We start from the raw sequence: 21,727 nt of genomic DNA on the forward strand, positions 1-21,727 counted from the left end.
AGTTTGAATCTGTGCCTTTGGGTAGCCCCTGGGTCTCCAGAAGTTTGTCTTTTCTTAGTGTTGAGCTCACAGTTCTCAGGGATATTCTGCAGTGGGATGAAACATTCACGCGGTCTTTGTGCCTTTCAGTCACAGGCGCACTAGTGGAAACTGTGGAGGCTTGCCCTCACTTCTCCCTCTCTTCTTTCCTTTTGTGTTACCTGACTTCTCTGTCAGTGAAAAGTAACTGATGGTTTTGGAAAACCTCTGTGAAGAGTAATGCAGGGGGACGTGTAAAATCCCATAGCTGTTTACGTCTGTGTTGACTTTGCAAGTGTAAAGTTGTATATTACTGTCGGCGTTTAATCTTTTATATGACAACAAATAACTACTTTCTTAGAGTTTTGAATACTTAGAGGGGAGTGATGCACCTGTTAATCTAGGCTTGTCTGTCAGCAAAATCCTTTCTTAATCCTTCTTGCACCAACTAGAACAGAAACTCTTCTTGAATATCATAAGGCCCTCATGATAGGTGCCCACTAAGTATAACTGTTTTAAGTTTTCCAAACTTCAGTGTGGAGGATTCAGGAGGCTGGATGGAGACTTGATTGTAAGTACAGTTCTCCCTTCAAACTGGCTTCTGTGCAGTGCAGTAGAAACCCTGCTTGCTGCTGAAGAGGGTTGGAAATGAAGTGTGTTGTTCCATACAAACATGTCTGTCCTGTCTCTGGTGCAAATAGGAACAAGGAGTGTTGAGTATTAACTGAAAAGGACCAAGAACAGCAAATGCAGGGGTCAGAGTGGTGAGAGCCAAGTTAGAGGGCTAGGAGGAAAAGGCTAGTTGCAGTAGCTTCCTTAGATCCCATGGCATTTTAAAAATTGACCTCTCAAAATGTACTTATCTGTGATAAATGAGCACTGATTGATGAGTAATTAGTCTGTTCTGTCATGCTTTTGATTTGGAGAACCAACATCTTGATGAAACAAACAACATTGTTCCCTTGTGCTCATGCTTAAAGTGTGGAGTTTGGGACCTGAATGTTAGAGCCAGAATTTGGACAGCAGAGGCCTTAGGAGTTGCTGAGTTTGGTCATTGAGGGCAAGTGACATTCTGGTAGTCATGGTTCAAAAGGCCAGGCTTGGAGCCAGGGATGTAGCTCAGTGGCACTGTGCCTGCGTTGCATGCACAAGGTCCTGAGTTTGATCCCTGGTACCGGGGGAAAAAGAAAAAGAAGAAGGCCAGACTTAAGCTGAGGGCAAGGAGAGTGTTTGTACTGAGGTTGGGACTCTCCACTGGTGGTAGCTTTCTTCTCATCGTCATTGTTCATAAGTATGCTGAGGTGAATTTGGTGATGTAATCCCAGCAGAAGATATGAGCTTGGGGAGGTCAGCAGCAGGGGCTGTGGCAGCATTGGGTGCAGGAGAGCCAGAGCTCAGAAGAGAGGTAGTGCACACAGGAGTCACATTAGTCATTTCTCCTGAAATCCTTTAGGTCCTTGCCGCTGGGGACTAAAGTACACCCCAGGCCACAGAGACACCCGTGCCCTGACAGGCTGCCCTGCTGAGTGGGCCCTGGGTTCTGTACACGTCACCTCAGCCTCTTCAGCCTGCATGGTTGGCACGTCAGAAGGGCGGTTAGCTGACAACTTCTTTGTGCAGGTGTGTGTGTGTGTGTGTGTGTGTGTTTCAGTTTTGAAACCAAGTTATTAGGCAGAATCTTCTCAGAGGCTCTTCTAGTTTTCAACTTGGAGGGATTCTAATTTGTCATATTTCCCATTCTTTTTTCGGTGGGGTAAATCCAGAGGGTAGGCTGGGAAGTCAGGCAGCTAAAGTTGGGTTGTCCTGAGCATCCTTCGCAGAGAGCCATGGCTCAGGTTTACTGACCCTAAGCAGGGACCCAGGCTGCCTCTGGCTACTTGCATGAGCAGTGAGGGATTCTTTGGGGGCTGAAGGCTGTCCTCTGGCTAGCATGGAACAGAGGACAGCACACTTCTTAAGGGTTTGAATGATGTATGAGTCAGGTTGCCCCAAGCCAGAAGTGGTTCAGGGCTCTGCTGAGGAAATGCGGAGGAAGGCTTGTACAGGGCAAACTTGGAAATAGGAGGTAAAATGTTTGCTTGGTTGGAGTTATTTGCTCTATTCTGCTAGCAAGTCCCTTGTTATATAAATCAGTTGGCTGCTTCTAATTGGTTGAACATAAGTTTCATTTTTCTATAAACAACCAGAAGAAATAGCCCAGTTTCATCAGTGTTTAGAAGCCAAGCAAGAGCTACATGGCTCCCTGGCTTGACTGGCATTGTCTACTGAAGGATCCTTTGGGCTCATTATTCATTTTAGTTTATTTTAACAGCGCATCTTTAAAAATTAATTAATTAATTAATTTATTTATTTATTTTGGTGTCGGGGATCGAATTGAGGTCCTGCAGTTATAAGGCAGGCAGTGGCACCACTGAGCTAAATCCCCAGCCCTGTGTATTTTTATTTTTAAAAATTATTTTTGGTTTTTGAGATGGGGTCTCACTTTGTAGTTCAGGCTGGCCCTGAACTTTTTTGTATAGCCCAAGCTGGCCTCCAACTCATGGTGATCCTTTTGCTTAAGCTTCTGAGCACTGGGATTACAGGCATGCACCACCATGCCCAGCTTTAACAGTGTATTTTTATTTTTATTGGTACTGGGGATCGAACTTGGGACCTTGTGCTTGCGAGGCAGGCTGCGGAACCACTGAGCTAAATCCGCAGCCCCAGCAGTGTTTTTTTAGATGTGAATAAAAGAGTTAATTGTTTTTAGTGAAGAGAGGTAATTGTGTCAGAAATACTGACTTACTTCGAATTCTGCTTTGGCTTTTCAAAGCCAAGTGAGAAAAATAAGGTGTCAACATGTAGTGAATGCTTTTTTGTGTGAGCAAATCAAGATTTTAGAGTTGCTGATCAGGTGTGGCTTCTCTCTGACTAATGGCTGGGGCCCTGAGGACTTGGATTAGCAGATATTTCTAGGGACTAGCAGGTGGCATGTGGGAAGACAGGCGTAACACTAACACCACCCTTCATGTCACACAGGGCAGTGCGGAGACATGTGGTCCCTTGAGCAGTGCTGCTGTGTTATAAACGGTGTTGCTCTTTTTTCCTTGCATGTGCAGTCACTGTAAAGACAAAAATGATTGCTCTTGGATGGCCCTTTGGCGGTCAGGGTTGTGTAAGCTGATGCCTATCTGTGTGACTTAGGGCTGGCCAACGGTCCAGATGCGCTGGAGACAGATGGCCTCCAGGAAGTGCCTCTCTGCAGCTGCCGGATGGAAACCCCCAAGAGTCGCGAGATCACCACCCTGGCCAACAACCAGTGCATGGCCACTGAGAGCGTGGACCACGAAGTAAGCAAATTTGTTTTCAACTTAAAACAGGAACAGAAATGTCATGTACAGAAAGCCCAATCCTTCCTGTTATGCCACAAGACTCCATAGCTTCCCTCAGTTCATGGTAGATGCATAGGGAACCCAAGTAGACTGTGTAAGAATGTTTGAGCCAGTAGCTTGAGATGAGAGAGTCCACATGGACTGCTGCCTGGATCTGTGGCTGCTGGAAGGACAAGCCTATCCCAGGGGCCCAAGCATCTGTTCTGTGTGCTGTCACTTTTCTTTCCGATCTGTGATTCAGAGAGGATTTTCTGCTTTTCCTTTTTATTCCATCCAAGCTACAAGTGTACTGCTTGGTGCCATCCACACCCAAAACTCTTAAACTAATCAGTGGACTGGTCCATTATCATACTCCAGTCACTCCCAAAAGCCCCACCTGTGTGGGCATGGTGTGGGATGGGGGTGCGTTTAGTTACAAACTGTAACAGTTAGTGTATATTTGTTGGTTAGAATGTCAGCAGCACATCTTTTAGAGCACTACTTCTTTGTGCTTTTAGGTGTTTGATTCTTGCCCTTTGACTACTAGTCCCTAAGATACTGAGTTGAAACACTAGGGTTATAGCTTAGTCAAAGAACATGCACAAGGCTCTGGGTTCAATCCCCAACACACAAAAATAAATAAAATGGGTGTGGACTTGGTTCTCTTGTCAGCTTCTGGATATATTCTGAGAACTTCATCTTTAGGTAATTTTGTCATTGTGTGAACATTGTTTCTTCATTTTATAATATCATTATGAACTCATGTGTTTAAGTACACTTGATGGGTTTGATTTTTGGTGTTATTGTTGAAGGTCAGACAGCCCATCCTCAGCTCACAGGACACTCTTCCTGTTGACTCATGAGGAGTCTGTGGGGTCAGAATTGTTTCACAGTGATGCTGAGAGGTTAGGAGCCTTTCTACTCTCAAGCTCTCCTAGTGTGTGTGTTTAGAAGCTCAGTACCACTGGATGATGTGCTCATATCTAGTAACAGAAAGCTGTTCAAGGGTACAAGCACACCCATGGGTGAATTAACAGCACGGATGAAGTGTGATAGTCTTATGTGAGTCCACCTTGTACCAGATTGGAAGGAGGTACCATTTGTGGATCTGTGGTGTAATAACAGAGAATACAGATTCCATAGTTACTAGCCTTGAGTGCAGGGGAGATAGCATATGCTGTCTTTTATTAAACTAGATAGGAAAGTATTTTTCAACTAATAGAACACAGTGCCAGTTACTCAAATTTTTGTGATTTGGGGCCCATGGTATAGTTAACATGCACATGTTCAATTCCTAGCACCACAAAACATATGTTTTGGAAAATGATTTTGCATTAAAATATTCTTTATATTGACATGCGATAGATTTATTGTTTTAAAAAAATAACTATAATCATTTGAACAAAAGCTCTTGGGATCCTCAGTCACTGTAGCGTATGTGAGGACCCTAAAGCCTACTTTCAGGAGGCCTTTCCTCTCTGCTGCCACTGCTATCTGTTTCATTTGGTGTTTATTCTCTTCCCAGTATCTTTTCCTTAGGCCTTCCTATAGAGGCCTTGGCACTCAGTGTTGAGCCAGAGGCCTCCGGGATATTGTGTGCTCCACATTCTGGGTCCGAGAGTCAGCCTCATCCAGATGCCAAATCACCCTATCTTGTGGTTAGGAGCTGGACTCTCTCCCTGCTGATGACTTGATTGTGTTTCCGTGTTGTCTGTGGGATTTGGCTTGGCTGAATAGTGGTTTCTGCTGTTCTGTATAGATTCCAGGAAGTGCTGTGAAGTGGTGCTCACTGTATCTCAGCTGTGGCCTGAAACTTTCCCCTTCAGACTACCTTCTCTGTCTTTTGTCTGTTTTTCATTCAGATCATGAAGGCATAATTTGCCCATGGTGAAAGTGAAGAAGTTTTTGGCACTCAAAGGGTTTTAGATTTTGGAACGTTTGGGGTTGAGGGCGTTCAGATGAGGAGTATTTAACATGTATTAGCCTTTCTTTTCTTTGGCAGCATTCTTGTTGCTGTGTTTTTATTTGTGTTACTCACATGGCTTTTCTTTAGAACTCAGTTGTGATGTAGCATTCATGTCCTAAGTCTTTGTCTGCTGTCCATTTCTCCTTCTGTCACTGGGTTCATGTTCCTCTAGTGTAGGACTTACATCATCAGCATCACTGATCTTTTCTGGGGAAGTAAACCCTGTTGGTGGCTAGATGTTAGCAGCATCTCTGATCTTCACCCATTAGGTGCTAGTCTCTTATTCCCTACCGTGTTTCCCCCAAAATAAGACTTAACCAGAAAAAAATGACAACTCCAATCAGCCTTGGTCCTTGCCTTTCTTGTCATTACAGAGTAGCCACTGAGTGAGAATAGTGAGGTGAAATCTTCTGCATGTCACTGGTTATCATCATAATTAGAAACTGTTAGGGCTGGTTCCAGTTAGGTTTTATTTTCAGGGAAACAAGGTAGTTGTAGCCATAAATTTCTCCATTGGTGGCCAGTTGTCCCTGGGAGATTGAGGCTGCAAAGGACCACTGCTCTAGGGCACCTTGTTTAGTTTAGATGCTATGCTAATGGATGGTCTTCACAGTTCCTATTTCACCCAGGGCCTTATGCCTTCTTGTGTGCCTCTGGAGACTGGAGGTCACCCGCCATGCTGGAGCCAGTCTTAGGGTCCCAGCCTGGGTCTGCTCCTGCCATTGCAGGGAAGCTTAGCCTATGTCAAAGGTAGGAGGTCCCCACATCCAGGAGAGGGAGAAGGCCTCAGCTAGAATCCTGGCCTGGACTACTGCTGCCCTTCTACAAAGGTTTTGGTTGTCCTTAGTCCTTCCTCCAGTCACAGCCAGGTTTCACCTATGCCTGGCACTAAGGTTTGCTGCTCTCTTGTTTGGTGAGGGAGGAGGAACTGTGTGAGCTTCTTGCCAAGGATGTGTCTCCTAGTCTGGACCTGTGCCATAACCATGCTAAGTGCTAGTACCCAGGGGTTGTGGCCCAGGATTCATGTCAGTCTTTGTTAACACAGTTGAAACATCAGCATGCTCTCTGCTGGTAGGCCACTATTCATGTGTGGCCCCTGTGTGGAGGACAAGTCCCTGATAGATCTATGGGTGGCCCGGGGTCCTCTTATTGTTGGTTGGAGCAGTGCCCCTTCTGTATCCTGCCACTCCAGGGAGAAACCTCAGCAAGGGCTAGCCATGGGGCGCTGTGTTCTGCACCTCCTCTCACTTTCCCCAGAGTGACACTCTAACCTCTGACCACTGAAGTAGCTCTTACTGCTTGGCCCTTGGATGGCTCAGTGCTTTGGGGTGGGCTTTGTGTCTGGGCCTCAGTCCTGACACATTTGAGGTTCTCCCTTCTCTGGTTCTCCAGGTTCTCCTCCTTGAAACACTTCTCTTTAGCATTTCTCCCTACTTCCATGACCTCCCAGCTGGGTATATGGCTTCATTCAATCCTCAGTACCACCCAAAAGGAAAAAAAAAATCACCTGTTTTTGTTGTTATATATTGTGTTTTCATATGGAGGTATCATTGGTTCACCTTTTATTCTGCTCTCTAGTCCTTCCCAATTCTGCGTCTCAGTCTGGGTCTCTCTGGATCCTTGTCCGTCAACATCCCCAGTTTTTAAGGCATGCTGTGAAAAGTTTCATAGCTGAGCAGGTAGGGTGCCTTAATTGTATGTCTTTCCTGGGACTGTTTAAATACCCCCCCACCGAGTTAATAATGTCATCTTTCATTTTTTGATTTCTATTTACTTGTAAACTCATCCCAAATTGATGGTGTTGACTTTTTTTTTTTTGAGACAAGAACTCACTGTATAGTTCAGGTTTGCCTTGAACACCTTGTGTAGCCCAGACTGGCCTTGAACTCACAGCGATCCTCCTGCCTTAGCCTCCCAAGTGCTGGTCTTACAAGTGTATGCTATGTTGACATCTTTTTGAGTCTTCAGACACATCCTGTGTGTCTCTCCTGCTGGGCCTCATACCTTTGGCTCATTCTCATCTTGTATGTGTTGAGGGTAGTACCTTCAGTCTCTTCTCAAGAAAGGTCACTTAGGAGAGAACTGAGATTTTGCATTCTGAAAATACTCTGTCTCTGTTCATGGACCCACTGCCCCAATTCCCCAGAGTTGCCATAATCTTGTACCTGATGATGCTGTGATGATGTTTCTTGCACACACTTCTTCTCTTGGCAAAAACTCTCTGCTCTAGCTTGTTCTGACTTCAGCCAATTGGCCTTAGTCTTCATCTTTTGTCTGATCTCACTATTGGTGAATATCGTGTTGAATCATATATTCTCAACTAGAGATCTGGGTGCTAGAGGCCTTGGCCTGAGGCTGTCCTGCCCTTGCTCTTTGTCTCTGTTCCTGGCTGCACCTGCTTAGGTGTTTTGGAGTAGGAGTAGGATCCTTGTCTGTGGACATGCCTAGACTCTGGCTCATACTGGCTGGAATGAAGTTTTGTAAGCCAGCACTCAGGGCCAGACTCAGAGGCTTCTGTTTTGGCTTGGAGAAGAGCCCACAACAGCCAGGATCTAGACTTCACTGCCAGGTTTCAGTGGCTTAGACATCAGAGAACTGTGTAAATGGGAACCTTGTTGGTCAGATGGGGGATTCTGCAGCAAGCATTCCCCAGATTCTTCAGTGGTGAATGGTATGAATGGGAGCCAACGTTTCAGAGTTTTCCTGTTGACTGGGACAAAATACCTGATACCTGCAACTTAAAGGAGGAAAGATTTATTTGCTTCAGTTTCTAATGGATTCATCCCAAAGTTGGCTGGCTCCAAAGCAGACACAGAATGGTAGAAGGGCCTGGCGGCAGAAAGCTGCTCAATCCATGGTAGCTGGGAAGAAGGGAGAAGCCGGGAACACCATACCCCAGTGACCACCCCTGATAACTAGGTCTCACTTCTAATATCACATGAACCACTGAACTCATCCATGGATGAGTCCTCAAACGAGGATCGTGTGATCCAGTCACCTATCAAAAGGCTCACCTCTGAACACATGAGACTTATGGGTGACATTTCAGATCCAAATTATAACATTCAGCCCCAAATCCCTGTAAGACCTAAAGTCTCACTTCCACTCCACGGAGCGTGAACAGCCAAAAAGGCCTCCACAATGCTGGGCCCAACACCCAGCGAGGCTCCGGGAGCTCGACAGAGAACGAGAAACCCAGGAAGGAACACACCAGGCTAGATGGTAAAGAGACCTTTATTAGTCTGGCCAGACGGCACTCCCAGAGCCAGGTGGCTCAGAGAGGCGCCTAGCTCAGGGGCTGAGGTCCTCTTATAGGGAGTAAAAGAGGGGGTTAACATTTTTGGGCTCACAGACAGGGGACAAAGGTCTGCTGACTTGAGCTGGTGGTCAGCAGTCACATGCTTAACAGTCACATATTGATGAGTGACAGGTACCACCCATAGGATGTCTCAAAGGTCACCAAGACACTCCGGATGAGCAAACAGTTTGTCAATTAACTTGGGGCTCTATGTCTGGAGTCTCTAATTTACAGGTAGATTCAGATCCGGACTTCAAACAATGCAAGAGTGATACACATTCTTAGGCCAGGGATGGAACAAAGGTCGGGGCTGTGGCTACAATGGGAGGGGTTCAGGACACTGTCTCCTAGGCCCTTTGCCATTTAGCAAGGGCTTGTAATTTAGGTCCCACAATCCCCAAAAGGCTTATATTCATCTCATTGTGAAACATGCATTTAGTCCGTTGTTAAAGAGTTTCCGAAGTCTTAACAGTTTTATTATTGCTGAAAAGTCCAAGTCCAAAGTCTCCTGAGACTCAAGGCAAATTTTTAGCTGTGAGCTCCTTTAAAAATGAACATTAAATGCTTCCAATTACAGTGGCACAGAGTATTCCTATTCCAAAAGGAAAGAATAGGGGAATACAGGGGAATTGGACCAAAGCAAGAATGAAATCCAGCAGGGCAAACATGAAATCTCAAAACTCAAGGCAAGTTTTGATGATATGTGAGCTCCAAAGGGCTTGTCTGGCCCAGCACCTGTGACCTTGCTGGTGTACCACACCTAGTCCTCTACTTGGGTTGGCTTTGCTCACTGCTTGTAGGTTTTTTTCAGCAGACATTGCTGGTTTGTTTTTTTTTTTTTTGCTGTTCTCCAACTTCTTGAGATCTAAACTGAACCATAGATTTCATTCACATATCATTGTTAGGGGCTCCTTGCCTGACCTTCTAGGCCTTTGTTTGAAATCTAGGTGACGCTGCATGACCCCACAACTCTTGTTCTGCGTGCCTGAAAGCCACTACCACGTGGATGACATTATCTCCTGTCAGCTTGTAAGACCTAAGTCTCACTTCTCCACAGAGCGGAGTGTGAACAGCCAAAAAGGCCTCCACAATGTTGAGTCTTAAAACCCAGCAAGGCTCTGGGAGCTCGATGGAGAAATGAGAAACCCAGGAGGGAACACACCAGGCTGGATGGTAAATAGACCTTTATTAGTCTGGCCAGGCGGCACTCCCGGAGCCAGGTAGCTCAGAGAGGCAACTGCTCAGGGGCTGAGGTCCTTTTTATAGGGTTTTTCTAAACAAAAAGTTCAAACATAGGTCAGGGCATTCACAGAACTACCAGAGGACCAAGTCTTCAAACACTGCTTATCTTATGTAGGAAATGTTCCATGGTCACCTTTTGTCATACCATTTGCCCCTGGGCGAGCTGTTAGCCAAGTTAGCAATTAGCATATGAAGAAGCACAGTCTCTGGCCTATTAGCATGGAGTCACTTTAGCTTATTCAAGTCTTACAAGCTCATGCAGCTCCTCCTGGTTTCCTGGGACCACTGCTGTGGAGGCCTCTGAGTGCCTAGATGGTTAAACTCCAGGCTGTATTTCCTCGGTAGCCCTACACAAGCAAGGTGCCCTGGGGCTCACTTCAATCTCTTTGAAACGAATTTACTGCTTTGGTCCCTTGAGTCTGCAGTGGGTAAGAATATGCCCCCCCTGCCCAGATGGGGGCATTTTTTTCTAGTATCCTGATATTAAGTATTTGGCTTCTTTGTAATGCTAATTTTTCAGTAGCTTTGTCTCCCAAATTCATAGGTGGTTTGTTTGTTTGTTTTGGTACCACACAATTTTTTATACCTTTTAGGCTGTACTCTTTTCTCATTGTGAATCTGGCTAAAAGTAACCAGCAGTACGCATGCCACACCCTGAACATTGAGCTACCTGATCTTTCCTTGGCCACATTAGTTAATCCCTGCTTTTTTTTTTTTTTAACCAGAATTTTAACAAGCCTCTATTATGGGGAGGATCTGCCAGGGGCTGTTTCAGAACAAAGGAGAGAAAGCCTCAAGGCAAAACAGGGAGCTTCTTTTATAGGACTGGAGTGGGGCTTATAGGAATTGGGGTGGGATTGAGTGATGTAGTAGCTAGGGATTGGGGGAGCTTGTGGCATCACTAGGAGGGGCTTGTGTCATCACTGGTTAGGGCCATTTTAAGGCGAGGGAAATCTAACATTCCAGGCTTTTGTTTTATGCTTGTTGGGCGAAGGTCTCTTCCTCTGGAGCTCTTCAAACTGACAAAGGGGCGATGGTTGAGGCTAAACCTGGATCTGGAGGGGGCTTCTTCCCTCTGCCGCAGTGGCTGATACCCTTCCATGATGAGTTCTGTGACTGGCTGGTTGGTAAATGCCCTCATGCTTTCCTGCAAGAAATTTTTGAAAACAGCAAAACAGACCAGGCCCTATCGTGAGTAAAAGACATATACATGCCAGTGGGCCCAACAAGGGAATTAGCCAAGACATAATTTGAGGGAGCCAGAAATAGCTTTGGTCTGTTCCCCTATAATTCTATCATCTCTTTTGCTCTTCAGTGCGCCTCTGTAATTCTTTAACCTTTGCTTTAACAATCCCTGAATGGTTAACAAAACAACAGCATTCATCATCTAGCACCTGGCACGTTCCCCCTTGGGCCACTGTCAGCATGTCAAGGGCCCTTCTGTTTTGTTACATGGCTTGCTGCTAGAGAATTTATTTGATCTTGTTGTACTGTATTTAAGGTCTAGCTTATTTTGTCCATGTCTTCGGAAATCTACATGGACAGAGCCTGCTAGAAATATGTGGATGTAGCAATGCCCACTGTCCCCATTGCCATCCCAGTGAGGACCCCCGCTCTCGTTAAGAAGGGGACTAAAGGACCCGGGATTTAGCTCAGCGGTCCGGTGGCCTCCCTCGCAAGTGCAAGGACCCGAGTTCGATCCCCGGGACCAAAAACAAAAGGGGACTAGAAGGGGAGCTGCCCTATTTCTAATAGTGTTCTGTGGGAGAACTTGTTTAGATATCTGGGCTTCTGTATAAATTTGGTCACAGGAGGGCCAAGGAAGGATATGTAACAGAAAATATCAGACTGATTGAAGCATCAGAATGCCTCTTGATTACATATGAATTACAGGCCTTTGGACAGGCAGATCAGATGCTCTTCTGAAGTAAAGAGGGAGCAAGCAAGGCCTTTTAATTCAGCCTTACCCAAAGTCTTAGGACATGGACAAAACAAATTACTTGCCAAAATGAAACACCCACATGTCTTATAGTCCAGTTTCTGGTAGAATCCTCATTCCTGGCAAACCTCATAAGCCTCACCTTTACTGTTTGCATTTTTATTAGCATTTTGATCTTCAGAGCACCCACCAGCATCATATACCAATGTTTTAGGGCTCACAATGTTCTAGTAGCCGCCTTCAAACTTCCAAACTCATCGTACAAACCAGTTCCAGAGGCTTCTGAACAATATGATCAAGTACAGTCACAGCAGTGACCCCATTCCTACTGCTAATTTTCTGCCTTAGTCACTTTCCTATCCCTGAGGCAAAATACCTAACATTTGCAACTTAAGAGAGATTTCTTTTCACTCACAGTTTCAGAAATTGTAGTCCATAATTGGCTGGCTCCAAGGCAGAAACAGCATGGTGGAAGGGTCTAGTGGAGGAAGGCCACTCAGTTCATGGCATCCAGGAAACAGATAGGAAGAGAGAAGCCAGCAACAAGAACACCATTGAGCTACCCCTCCCACCAGACCTCACCTCCTAACAACACTGGAACCACTGAACTTATCTATGCACGTGTCTAGTCTAGCACCTCCGTAATCACATAACCTACATACATGATACTTTGGGGGGACGTTTTAGATCTAAACCAAAAAGAGTGGGGGCTCTGCAGATGACAAGAGGCTGGCCAGGTGTTGTATGCTGAGCATGTTTGTTTCCTAGTAAAGTAAAGCAGAGAATCTTTGTGCTCTGGGTATTAGGTGCTCTGAGGAATTATTGCTTTTGTTGAGTATGAGAATGGTCTGAGGGTTATGCTAGCAATACACTCTGAATTATTTATGGGTAAAAATAATATGATTCCCATAAATACACCAGCCCATTTCTCTCTAATAAAAAGGTTATGGAGGACAGCACAAATGAAAATGGAGAATATTGGTCATTTTTGAAATTGGGATTACGTGTGGGCTCATGGAGCTTCACTGTATTTTATCTCTGTTCTTGGGAAATTTTCTTATTAGGCTGTTTAATAAAACACACTGTAAAGCTGGTAGGAAGTCCTTTGTAATGATGAACGTGTTGGAGGCCCTACCTAGACCACTCCTCACAAGCCAGCCCTTCCTCTCCCTCCACAAGAAGCACCAGCTCTTCTGCCTGCCAGGTCCTCCACGTGGTCCCTGACTAGGTTAGGCCAGTATTTTACCAGCAGGCCCTGTAAGTCCACTTGCTTCCTGCCTTGTGAGGATGTGTGTGACTCCTCTCCTATGTGGTCCTTCAAACTCCTCCTCTGCTCCGTGTTCTCCTGGTGAAATTTCTTTGGGGCTGCTGTGGGTGCTGAGATGTTTGTCCCCCTTGTTCATTAGTTGTTTCTGTTTTCTCTCATTTTCAACCTTAACTGGATTTCATTGTTACTTAGTTGAAGTTCTCTAAAACATCACCTTCCTGTGCTCTGCCATTCTGCTGCAACCTCTAACCCTCAGCTCTCCTTTCCCATCCCAGTTAGACAAAATCATGCATCTTAATCATGTTTTATGGTTATATAAATAATGCGTACTCATTGTAAAATTCAGACACTAAAGGCATGGCTAAAGAAGGAAATATAAATTGCCTCCTATTCTTAACATTGAAGTAACTGGTTGTCGTATTTTTGCACATATTTCCAGACTTTTCTGTTAATGTACCCCAGGATATGTCTTGTTTCAGATAATTTGCTTTTTTACCATAATCTATTATAAACATTTTTATAAATCAGTAACCATAAATGATCTACATCCACAGGTCTTGACCAAGGGTGCAGAGCAGAGCCACTTGGTCATGTTGGGGAGAGGGTATACTATTAGGAGCAATTTTACATAATATTGGGGGGAAATTGTTTCACAATTAAAATGATTAGGCCTAGTTCTCCTATCTATAACTCCATTTTGGCCTGCGGTCACAGCTGAAACCTCAGTGGTCCAGTGATGCTGTGATGTTCCAGGACAAGATTACACCAGCCAAAGACATCCTGGGAGGAGCACAGTCTTCATCTGCGTAGTTCTTCATTGTTCTAGGATTTTTGCTGCTGCTGCCACTGCTGTGCCCTGAGTGAGCTTTTACATTTATTGCTCTCCCTGTACTGAACTCTGCCCTGAGTCATCTGTTATATTTGTTTGTCGTGATGTTCTGAATAAAGGTGTGGCAAGTTCAGGAGCTTTTGTCTTTGCTGCCCAGAGCAGCATTGATCAGGCCAAAGCTCAGCTTCTTCTCTAAGTCTCATTTTTCTGTCTTTTCTGTCTAGTAAGTTAATTCACCTTGTGCTGTCTCGGCTTGCAGGATACTGGGCCTCACTGGAGAGGTTCTAGGAACACCCTTTTCCCTGTTCCCTATAGTATACTTCCTTTGGACGTACATGGCTGCCTTTTTCCCCTTCCTGTTTTTGTTGTGTAGATAATAGGATGATGTCCAATTTGTTTTTTAAAAAAATAAGCAGAAAACTTTCTGGATGATTCTAACACGGTCTGTGTGGATGTTGGTAAAGCCCCTTGTTGGTCTGGCAGGTCATATACACCAGTCAAGACACCATAAGCCACAGCCTGCACTCGCAGGCCTAACTAAAAGTGGTTGTTTGCGCAGCAGAATAGAAGAGTCCTGGAGGCTGGTTATATTACATTTCTTTGATTGCCAGGAAGTTCAAGCATTTAGTTATTTGTTTAGGGGGCATTTGTAACAGTTCTTTTGTGAATTCCCACTTAATTCTTTGCTTTTTCCTGATATGCTACTATTTGTTTTCTCGCTGGATGTCAGATGGCTTTACACAGTGAACAAAGACCCTTTGCCTATACAGTATCTCCTTTGGCCAGCATGCTGAGCTATGTAATCACATCTCAGAGGTCTTCACCCTGAAACAGCCTCTGCTTCCACCATGACTCTCCTCAAATCCTGGTCTTCTCAGGACTTCCAGCAGACCTGGAGACTGCTCTTTTCTGTTTTCTGCATCTTTACTGGGATCCTGTGTGCACCAGCTGCCCTGGAGTACTTGGGGGCTTCCTTTGCTGTCCCCTTGGCTCTCTTTGGTGGCTTGGGCTGTCCTGCCTGGTATATAGCCATTGTTCTTTGACACCCAGCCCAGCCTTCCTGTCTCCCTGATGCCGTCCTCCATTTCTGCCCAGGTTAAGCCTCTGGTCCTCTGAATGTGGTCACCTGGCTGCCTTCTTCCATAGGGGTGCAGAAGACAGTGAACTCCTCTTTGGGTTCTTGGTGCTGGCTGGTGTACGTCAGGTGCTCTGAACTCTCTCAAGTCCAGGCTCGTTGTTGGGCACCTCCCCATGTTGGGCACGTCCCAGGGCCCGTGGGTCGGAAAGCTATGCCCTCATGGCTCTGTCACTGACCCTGGTCTTGTCTGATTACAGTTGGGCCGGTGCACAAACAGCGTGGTCAAGTACGAGCTGATGCGCCCGTCCAACAAGGCGCCTCTCTTGGTGCTGTGTGAGGACCATCGGGGCCGCATGGTGAAACACCAGTGCTGTCCTGGCTGCGGCTACTTCTGCACAGCGGTAAGAGCCCAGCCGCTATGGGCCTTTTGGGCCTGTGTCCTCTACAGAGGCCCAAACTGACAGGCAGTTCATCCTAGGCCTGGGCCCCATGTGAGGAGGTTCCCTGAGCTTCCCAAGCCAGCTCCTCCTGTGTGGCTGGGGTGCCCTTGGCTCCCCTGGCAGTACCTGTGAGCCCCTTTTTATCTGAGTGCAGAGGAGGGGCACAGCTCTAAACTCAGTCAGACATTGCGCACTCCTGCAACAGGCTTCTTCTGTGGAGCCCAAGTAAGGCTCTGTACTATCCTTCACCACAGCCACAGGCGCCTACAGACACCCTGTAGTCCCTTTGTGACCTGGGCCAGGAGCTTCCATCAGGGGCTTGTCTTTGAGTTTCACACCTTGTGCCTTCCCCTCTCTCCAGACACCTTTTTTGTGCTTCCCATGAGAAAGAGAGGTACTTTTCTGCGTCTCATCTCTAGCTGTTGTCTGGTGCTCATCTGCCTGTGTTCACTCAAATGCAAGGAACAAGCCCTTCACCCCTTGATTCAAGACTTGTCCTGTCTGACCCATCAGTTCTGTGGAACAGGGTCCCACCCAGTGGTCCTTATGTGGACTAGTGCTTCTTGTGCAGCTTCTTGCTCCATTTGAGTGGCCAGACAGTGAGGACTCAGTCTTCTTGGTCATGGGTGCTAGGTGGACAGTGAGGTGGTTGCTGCTGGCCTCTGCTCTCTGGAACCTGCAGGGCTGAGGGAGCTCTTTGCAGACACCATTCTTACTCCTTGCCAGCTGGGAACTGGGCCAGCACCAGGCCTTGCCTGAGTGCTCACTCACTTGCTTGGCTCAACAGGCTCAGTCAAGCATTATTTTTCTGAATATCAGCCCTAGTTTTTGAACACAATCTTTGCCTTCCTATTTCCAGGGTAATTTCATGGAATGTCAGCCTGAGAGCAGCATCTCTCATCGTTTCCACAAGGACTGTGCCTCTCGAGTCAACAATGCCAGCTACTGTCCCCACTGCGGGGAGGACACCTCCAAGGCAAAAGAGGTGACCATAGCAAAGGCAGACACCACCTCCACGGTGATGCCTGCCCCTGAACAGGAGAAGAGCTTGGTTGCCGAAGGCAGGGCCGACACAACCACTGGCAGGTACCTGCTGATGCAGTTTTGGCTGAGCTTCCACTGGTGTCTCTGAGGATGTATCATCTGTAATTGTGACTGGTTTCTGCTGCTTTATCCAGAAGTCTCAGCTAACTCTGATGCTTATGATTTCTGACATTTACTAAACACTAGCTGGGCGTGGTGGCACACATCTGTAACCCTAGATGCTTGTGAAGGAGATGCAGAAGGGTTGAAATTTGAGCCCAGCCTGGCCAACTTAGCAAGACTCTGTCGCCCAAGAAAAAATAAAAAGGGCTGGGGATGTAACTTGAAGCGAAGGCCCTAGTCAGTCCCCAGTATCACAGACACATGTGCACTTGTGTGCATGTGCATACACATGGAAACACTGCTATTCATTTATTGCCGTTCATATGTGGGTCCCTCTCAATTTGATTTTGCAGGTTCATTTGCCTGTTTTGAGCCAATTTTCACACCAGCCTAATTGGCGTGGCATTATAATATTTATCAGTAGCCCAGTCAGCATAGGTGGCTATTGCACAGATGTACCTGTCAGCTGCTTCAGGGTTTTCCTACAGCGCTCTTGGCAGTAAGGTCCCAGGCCATTGCTGAGGGCAGGAAGTGCAGTCCAAAAGAGTTAGAAGCACTCACATATATACATGTAATTGCCTTTCTGAGAGAATCTAGCAGAAGCAGCTGAAAATTTAGAGCTGCTAGGTCAGCAAGAGAATAGGAGAAACACAGCAGTCAGCATCTACCAACCAGGGCCTGCTAGGAAGGAGATGAAGAAGAAAGCCTTTCAGAATGGCAGCACACCCTACAAGCTACTCAGCAGAGAAGAGAAGACCAACATAGTAACTATCACAGTGATAGAAAAGAAACTAAAACTAGAGTAAAGGTCATTTAAAGAACTGTGACTGTAAAGACCTTAAAACTAAGGACTGGAGGGCCAGGGATTTAGCTTAGTGGCACCCCGCCTGCCTGCCTCCCAAATGGGGAGTTCAGTCCCTTTTATGAGGGGGAAAAATACTGAAATGCTATTGATCCCTTCACTATAATCAGTGAACTCAGTGTGTCTAAGTCACAGAGCTGTGGGTTTCCTTCTGCTGGAAGGTCAGTGGGCAGTACAGGTGTGACTGAAAATTTGGTCATAAAAGCAGGTTTGATTGTGTGACCAGGAGTCCTGGGAGTGTTGCCATGGCTTTAAAGGTCGCAGTTCTCAGGGAACAGGCTTCGGTACTCTGGGCGCCTCACCTGGGTCCCAGCTTGTGGTCAGTTGTCTATCCATTGTCTACCCTTAAGCTACTGGCAGGGATGGGTTGAAGCAGGTTATACTGTTTTCTTGATCTCCATGAGAACGGAGCTTTTTCAAATGCCATAGCTCAACATTTCAATGATTTTTTTTTTACCCTTAAGCACTGCTGCAACCCCGCTTTCTGAGGATGACAAGCTGCAGAGCACAGCTCCCCAGGTGCCGGAGGGCTTTGATGGCACAGGGTCGGCTGGGCTCGTGAGGCAGACCTCTGGCCTTTCCCAGGGACCCGGGAAGGAAACCTTGGAGAGTGCTCTGATCGCTCTGGACTCAGAAAAGTAAGAGCTAGTCTGTGTTTCAGAGGTAGCTCAAGGCCTGTGTTCTGCCCTGGAGTCATGTGTGCATTTCATCTTTGGAATAACACTGTTGGTCAGAATAAATCTTTACACTGGGGAGATAATTGTAAGCTTTGGTCCTCTTTGTCATGCTGAGTTGGAAAAGTCATGAGAGCTTTGTGGACATGCCTGGCTAATCCACCCACAGACCCTGATGCTGACACTGCCATGTGAGGGTGGAGGAGGGATCCCTGCAGCCTTGGGCCTGCTTGGGCATCCTTGTCTTCCCATCCCAGGGCAGCCTCATCTGCCTTAGTAAGGCTGATGGGACCATTGTACCAAGCCCACTCTCTTCTAGGGAAAGAATGACATGTGTACTCTTCTGCCTAATAAAACATCCTGGTGTTGCTAACTCTCCTGTGCTGGACCTTCCTGGTCCTGGGTAGCCTCTTCCTATGGCTTTCTGTTGTCTCTCTCCAGCCTGATCTCTGAGCCTATTCTGTAAGATTGTTCTGTCTATCCGATGGCCATCTCCTGGTTGTCACGTTTGTTATTAAGGTTTCAGAGCAGATGTGCAGCATCTCCACTCTGCCCAAGAACTTCCTCACTGCTGGAGGCTGGCTGTGCAGCTCAGTGACAGCGCTGGGACCCATGTGAGACTGAGCTGCATGTGCAGCTAAGTGTGGGTCAATGGCTCCTTGGGCCTTCCTTGGCCTACACAGCAGTGACTCTTTGTGTGCTTTGAGTCCTGTTGTCATATCATGAGGTGGCCTCATGCAGCATTCTCATGCTGTGGCAAAGAAGACAGGGCTGGCTTTATTCACTGAGGCGCTCAGGGCTGGTGGGTATGGTGCACTTGACTGGAGGAACTGGCAGGGGTCCCTTGCCCAGCACCTTCAGTTCCCCAGCGGTGTGCGGCTTGACCTAGGCCCATGCTGACTGCTGTTCTCTGCTTCCCCACAGACCCAAGAAGCTTCGCTTCCACCCGAAGCAGCTGTACTTTTCAGCCAGACAGGGTGAGCTGCAGAAGGTGCTCCTGATGCTGGGTGAGTCTGTGGCAAGAAGGGGCAGAACATCCACGGTTGCCCCCTTCTCACGAGCCTGATCTTATATTTTCTTTTCAGAAGTCTCTGGTTCCTCTGATAGTGAAAATAGGTGTCCACTAGTGTTCTGCCTGTTTACTATGCTCACGTTTACTTTCTTGTGGCACTAGGATTACTCTCTGTGCATTCTTAGTTTTAAAAAAGGAATTAGGTAGGTAATTATAAGTCAAGCAGAAGCAGAACTGAGAAAGGGCATTAGTGTGTCGGGTGCAGTTGTGACATGTGGTGATGAGGGGGCTGGCCCTGTGTGCTGATGGGTAGCACATTGTGCGGCAGCGGTCCTGGGTGTGTTCCTGCCCTGTGCTTCCTAACAGATGGACCCTCCCAGCTTTGTGCTTTTGGCAGCCCAGGGAGATGACCTGAAGTCACACTTAGCCTGGGCTTGATCCCTTTGAAATTTTATCTGTTTGGGGTTGAAAAATGTGATAGAAGAGCCTGTTGTCAGACAGCAAGCCATGAAAGAAACTAAGGTTTGCTTTAAAAAGAGCTTTATTTAATTTTGATCAAAGCAACAACTTCACGTATTTTCATACAGTGTTAAACCACATCACCACTGTGTGGTTGATCTCCTAGCTAAATGTCCAAACGTACACCCAAGGGGCTTGTATAGGTGCCCTGCTCCCCAGGTGTATCTGTCCTCGGAGCTTGGCTGACCCTTGTCAGTGTCCTCATAGGCCTGGGGGAGGCAGTGATCAGAAGCACTCGAGGACCTTCAGAAAGGGCCACAAAGGGTCAAGTGTGTATTATCTCGTGAATCTAAGGGGGGCCTGGTTTGTCCACCAGACAGGTATGGTGATGTGGTAGGTTCTGGCATGCCTCTAGAGCTGCCTGCTTATCTTGAAGGTGGCCAACTGTAGGCACTGCCAGCCACTGTGAGCATTAATGTACACCTGACACAATTAGTAAAACCGTGTTTGTTCACAGTGGATGGAATCGACCCCAACTTCAAAATGGAGCACCAGAATAAGCGCTCCCCACTACATGCTGCAGCGGAGGCTGGCCACGTGGACATCTGCCACATGCTGGTTCAGGTTCGGAGGGCAGCACTTCCCGGCCTCTTCCCTGGCTGTTGATGATAGTGAAGTAACCCTGGGTTCCTAGCTAGGCATGTTGCTGTGTAGCGCCACTAGAACATGGTCTCCCTGTCCAGCTCCAGCTGTTTTTCTGGTGTTTGCTTCTGTGTTCAGCTTATTTTTCAGTTTTAGATTATTTGCAGTCCCTGTCCAGTGAGCAACCCCCCCCCCCGTACTCACACACTGGGTATGAAACTCAGGACCTTGCACCTACGAGGCAAGCGCAGTGCTACTGAGGTAAATCCCTGGCCCAGGTGCAGTTTTCTTTTCTTCTTATCTTTATCAGGTTTATTGGTACATTTTAGGTATGTAATACAGTTACATTCATCATCGGGATCTTGTACCTTCACATGACTTATCTTGGTTCTTATTTTTCCCCATTCCCCAGCCATCTCTTCACCCCTCCACCCTTTCTTGTTTACAAAGACTTTGTTTCCATGTTTTTCCTTTTCACATATTTTTTCTTTTCCCTTCTTTCCTTTTCCTTATCTCTCCCACTTCTATTCTTTTAGACCTTTTCTTCCTCTATTACACAATACCAATTATACATTTTGATCCTTATTTATACTTTGTTTTTCACACCAGAGAGACTATTCGGTATTTACACATGTGATTTATTAATTTCACTTAAGGAGTGTGGCCTCAACGTGCATCCACTTTGCTATAAATATCTCTAGTTTCTCGTTCTTTATGGCTGAGTAGTACTCCATTTTATTGAAAAACTACATCTTTATCCAGTCTCCAGTTCATGGGCAGTTGGGCTGTTTCCAAATTTTAGCTATTCCAAACTGTGCTGCTATAAACATGGGTGCACATATATTGCTGTGGTATGATTCTTTTCATTCTTTTGGGAAGATACCCAGCAGAGGGATGGCTGGGCCGAATGGGACTTCTAATCCTAGTTCTTTGAGGTGTCTCCATATTGATTTCCACAGTGCTTGCACTAGTCTGCACTCCCACCAACAATGGAGAAGGGTTACTTTCTCCCCACAACCCTGCCAGTATTTGTTATTGGTTGATTTCTTGATAGCAGCGATTTTTGTGGGGTGAGGTGGAATCTCAGCGTTGTTTTCATCTGCATCTCTTGAATGACCAGTGATGTTGAATATTTTTTCATGTGTTTATTTGCTGCTTTTACTTCTTTGAGAAATGCCTGTTCATTTCAGATGCCCATTTTTGAATTGGGTCTTTATATTTGGGGGATGGGTCTGTTTGTTTGTTTGTTTTTGGTACCAGGGATCAAACTGCAGCCCTTGCAATTGCGAGGCAAGCAGCAGAACCACGGAGCCAAATCCGTGGCTCTTGAGTTCTTTATATATTCTAGATAGTAGACCTTTGAGGAACAACTGGTAAAAATTTTTTCCCACATTGTGGGTTGTCTCGTAGCTGTCTTGTGATTTCTCTCTGGCAGTGTAGAAGCTTTTTAAAAAGATGAGATCCAATTGTTGATTCTTCTCCTCCTCCTCCTCCTCCTCCTCCTC

The 21,727-nt window shown here is 46.4% G+C and overlaps 1 protein-coding gene across 11 annotated transcripts in view; it reads left to right on the forward strand.

The window, feature by feature from the left end:
* The window catches only part of Ehmt1 (euchromatic histone lysine methyltransferase 1), a 191,478-nt gene that overhangs the window by 120,592 nt on the left and 49,159 nt on the right, over nucleotides 1-21,727 (forward strand). For 9 of the 11 annotated variants that reach the window (XM_010608766.2, XM_033759224.1, XM_010608768.3 and 6 more), the window contains 6 exons: nucleotides 3,202-3,347; nucleotides 15,245-15,388; nucleotides 16,287-16,513; nucleotides 17,900-18,073; nucleotides 19,034-19,116; nucleotides 20,098-20,204. In XM_010608766.2, the coding sequence (XP_010607068.1) occupies nucleotides 3,202-3,347; nucleotides 15,245-15,388; nucleotides 16,287-16,513; nucleotides 17,900-18,073; nucleotides 19,034-19,116; nucleotides 20,098-20,204 (881 nt within the window). The remainder of the gene's footprint in view (nucleotides 1-3,201; nucleotides 3,348-15,244; nucleotides 15,389-16,286; nucleotides 16,514-17,899; nucleotides 18,074-19,033; nucleotides 19,117-20,097; nucleotides 20,205-21,727) is intronic. The other 2 variants (XM_033759225.1, XM_033759226.1) reach the window with 1 other exon arrangement.

This window comes from Fukomys damarensis, unplaced genomic scaffold, assembly GCF_012274545.1.
Source record: "Fukomys damarensis isolate Sample0158 unplaced genomic scaffold, DMR_v1.0_HiC HiC_scaffold_36, whole genome shotgun sequence".
NCBI classification, from domain to species: Eukaryota; Metazoa; Chordata; class Mammalia; order Rodentia; family Bathyergidae; genus Fukomys; species Fukomys damarensis.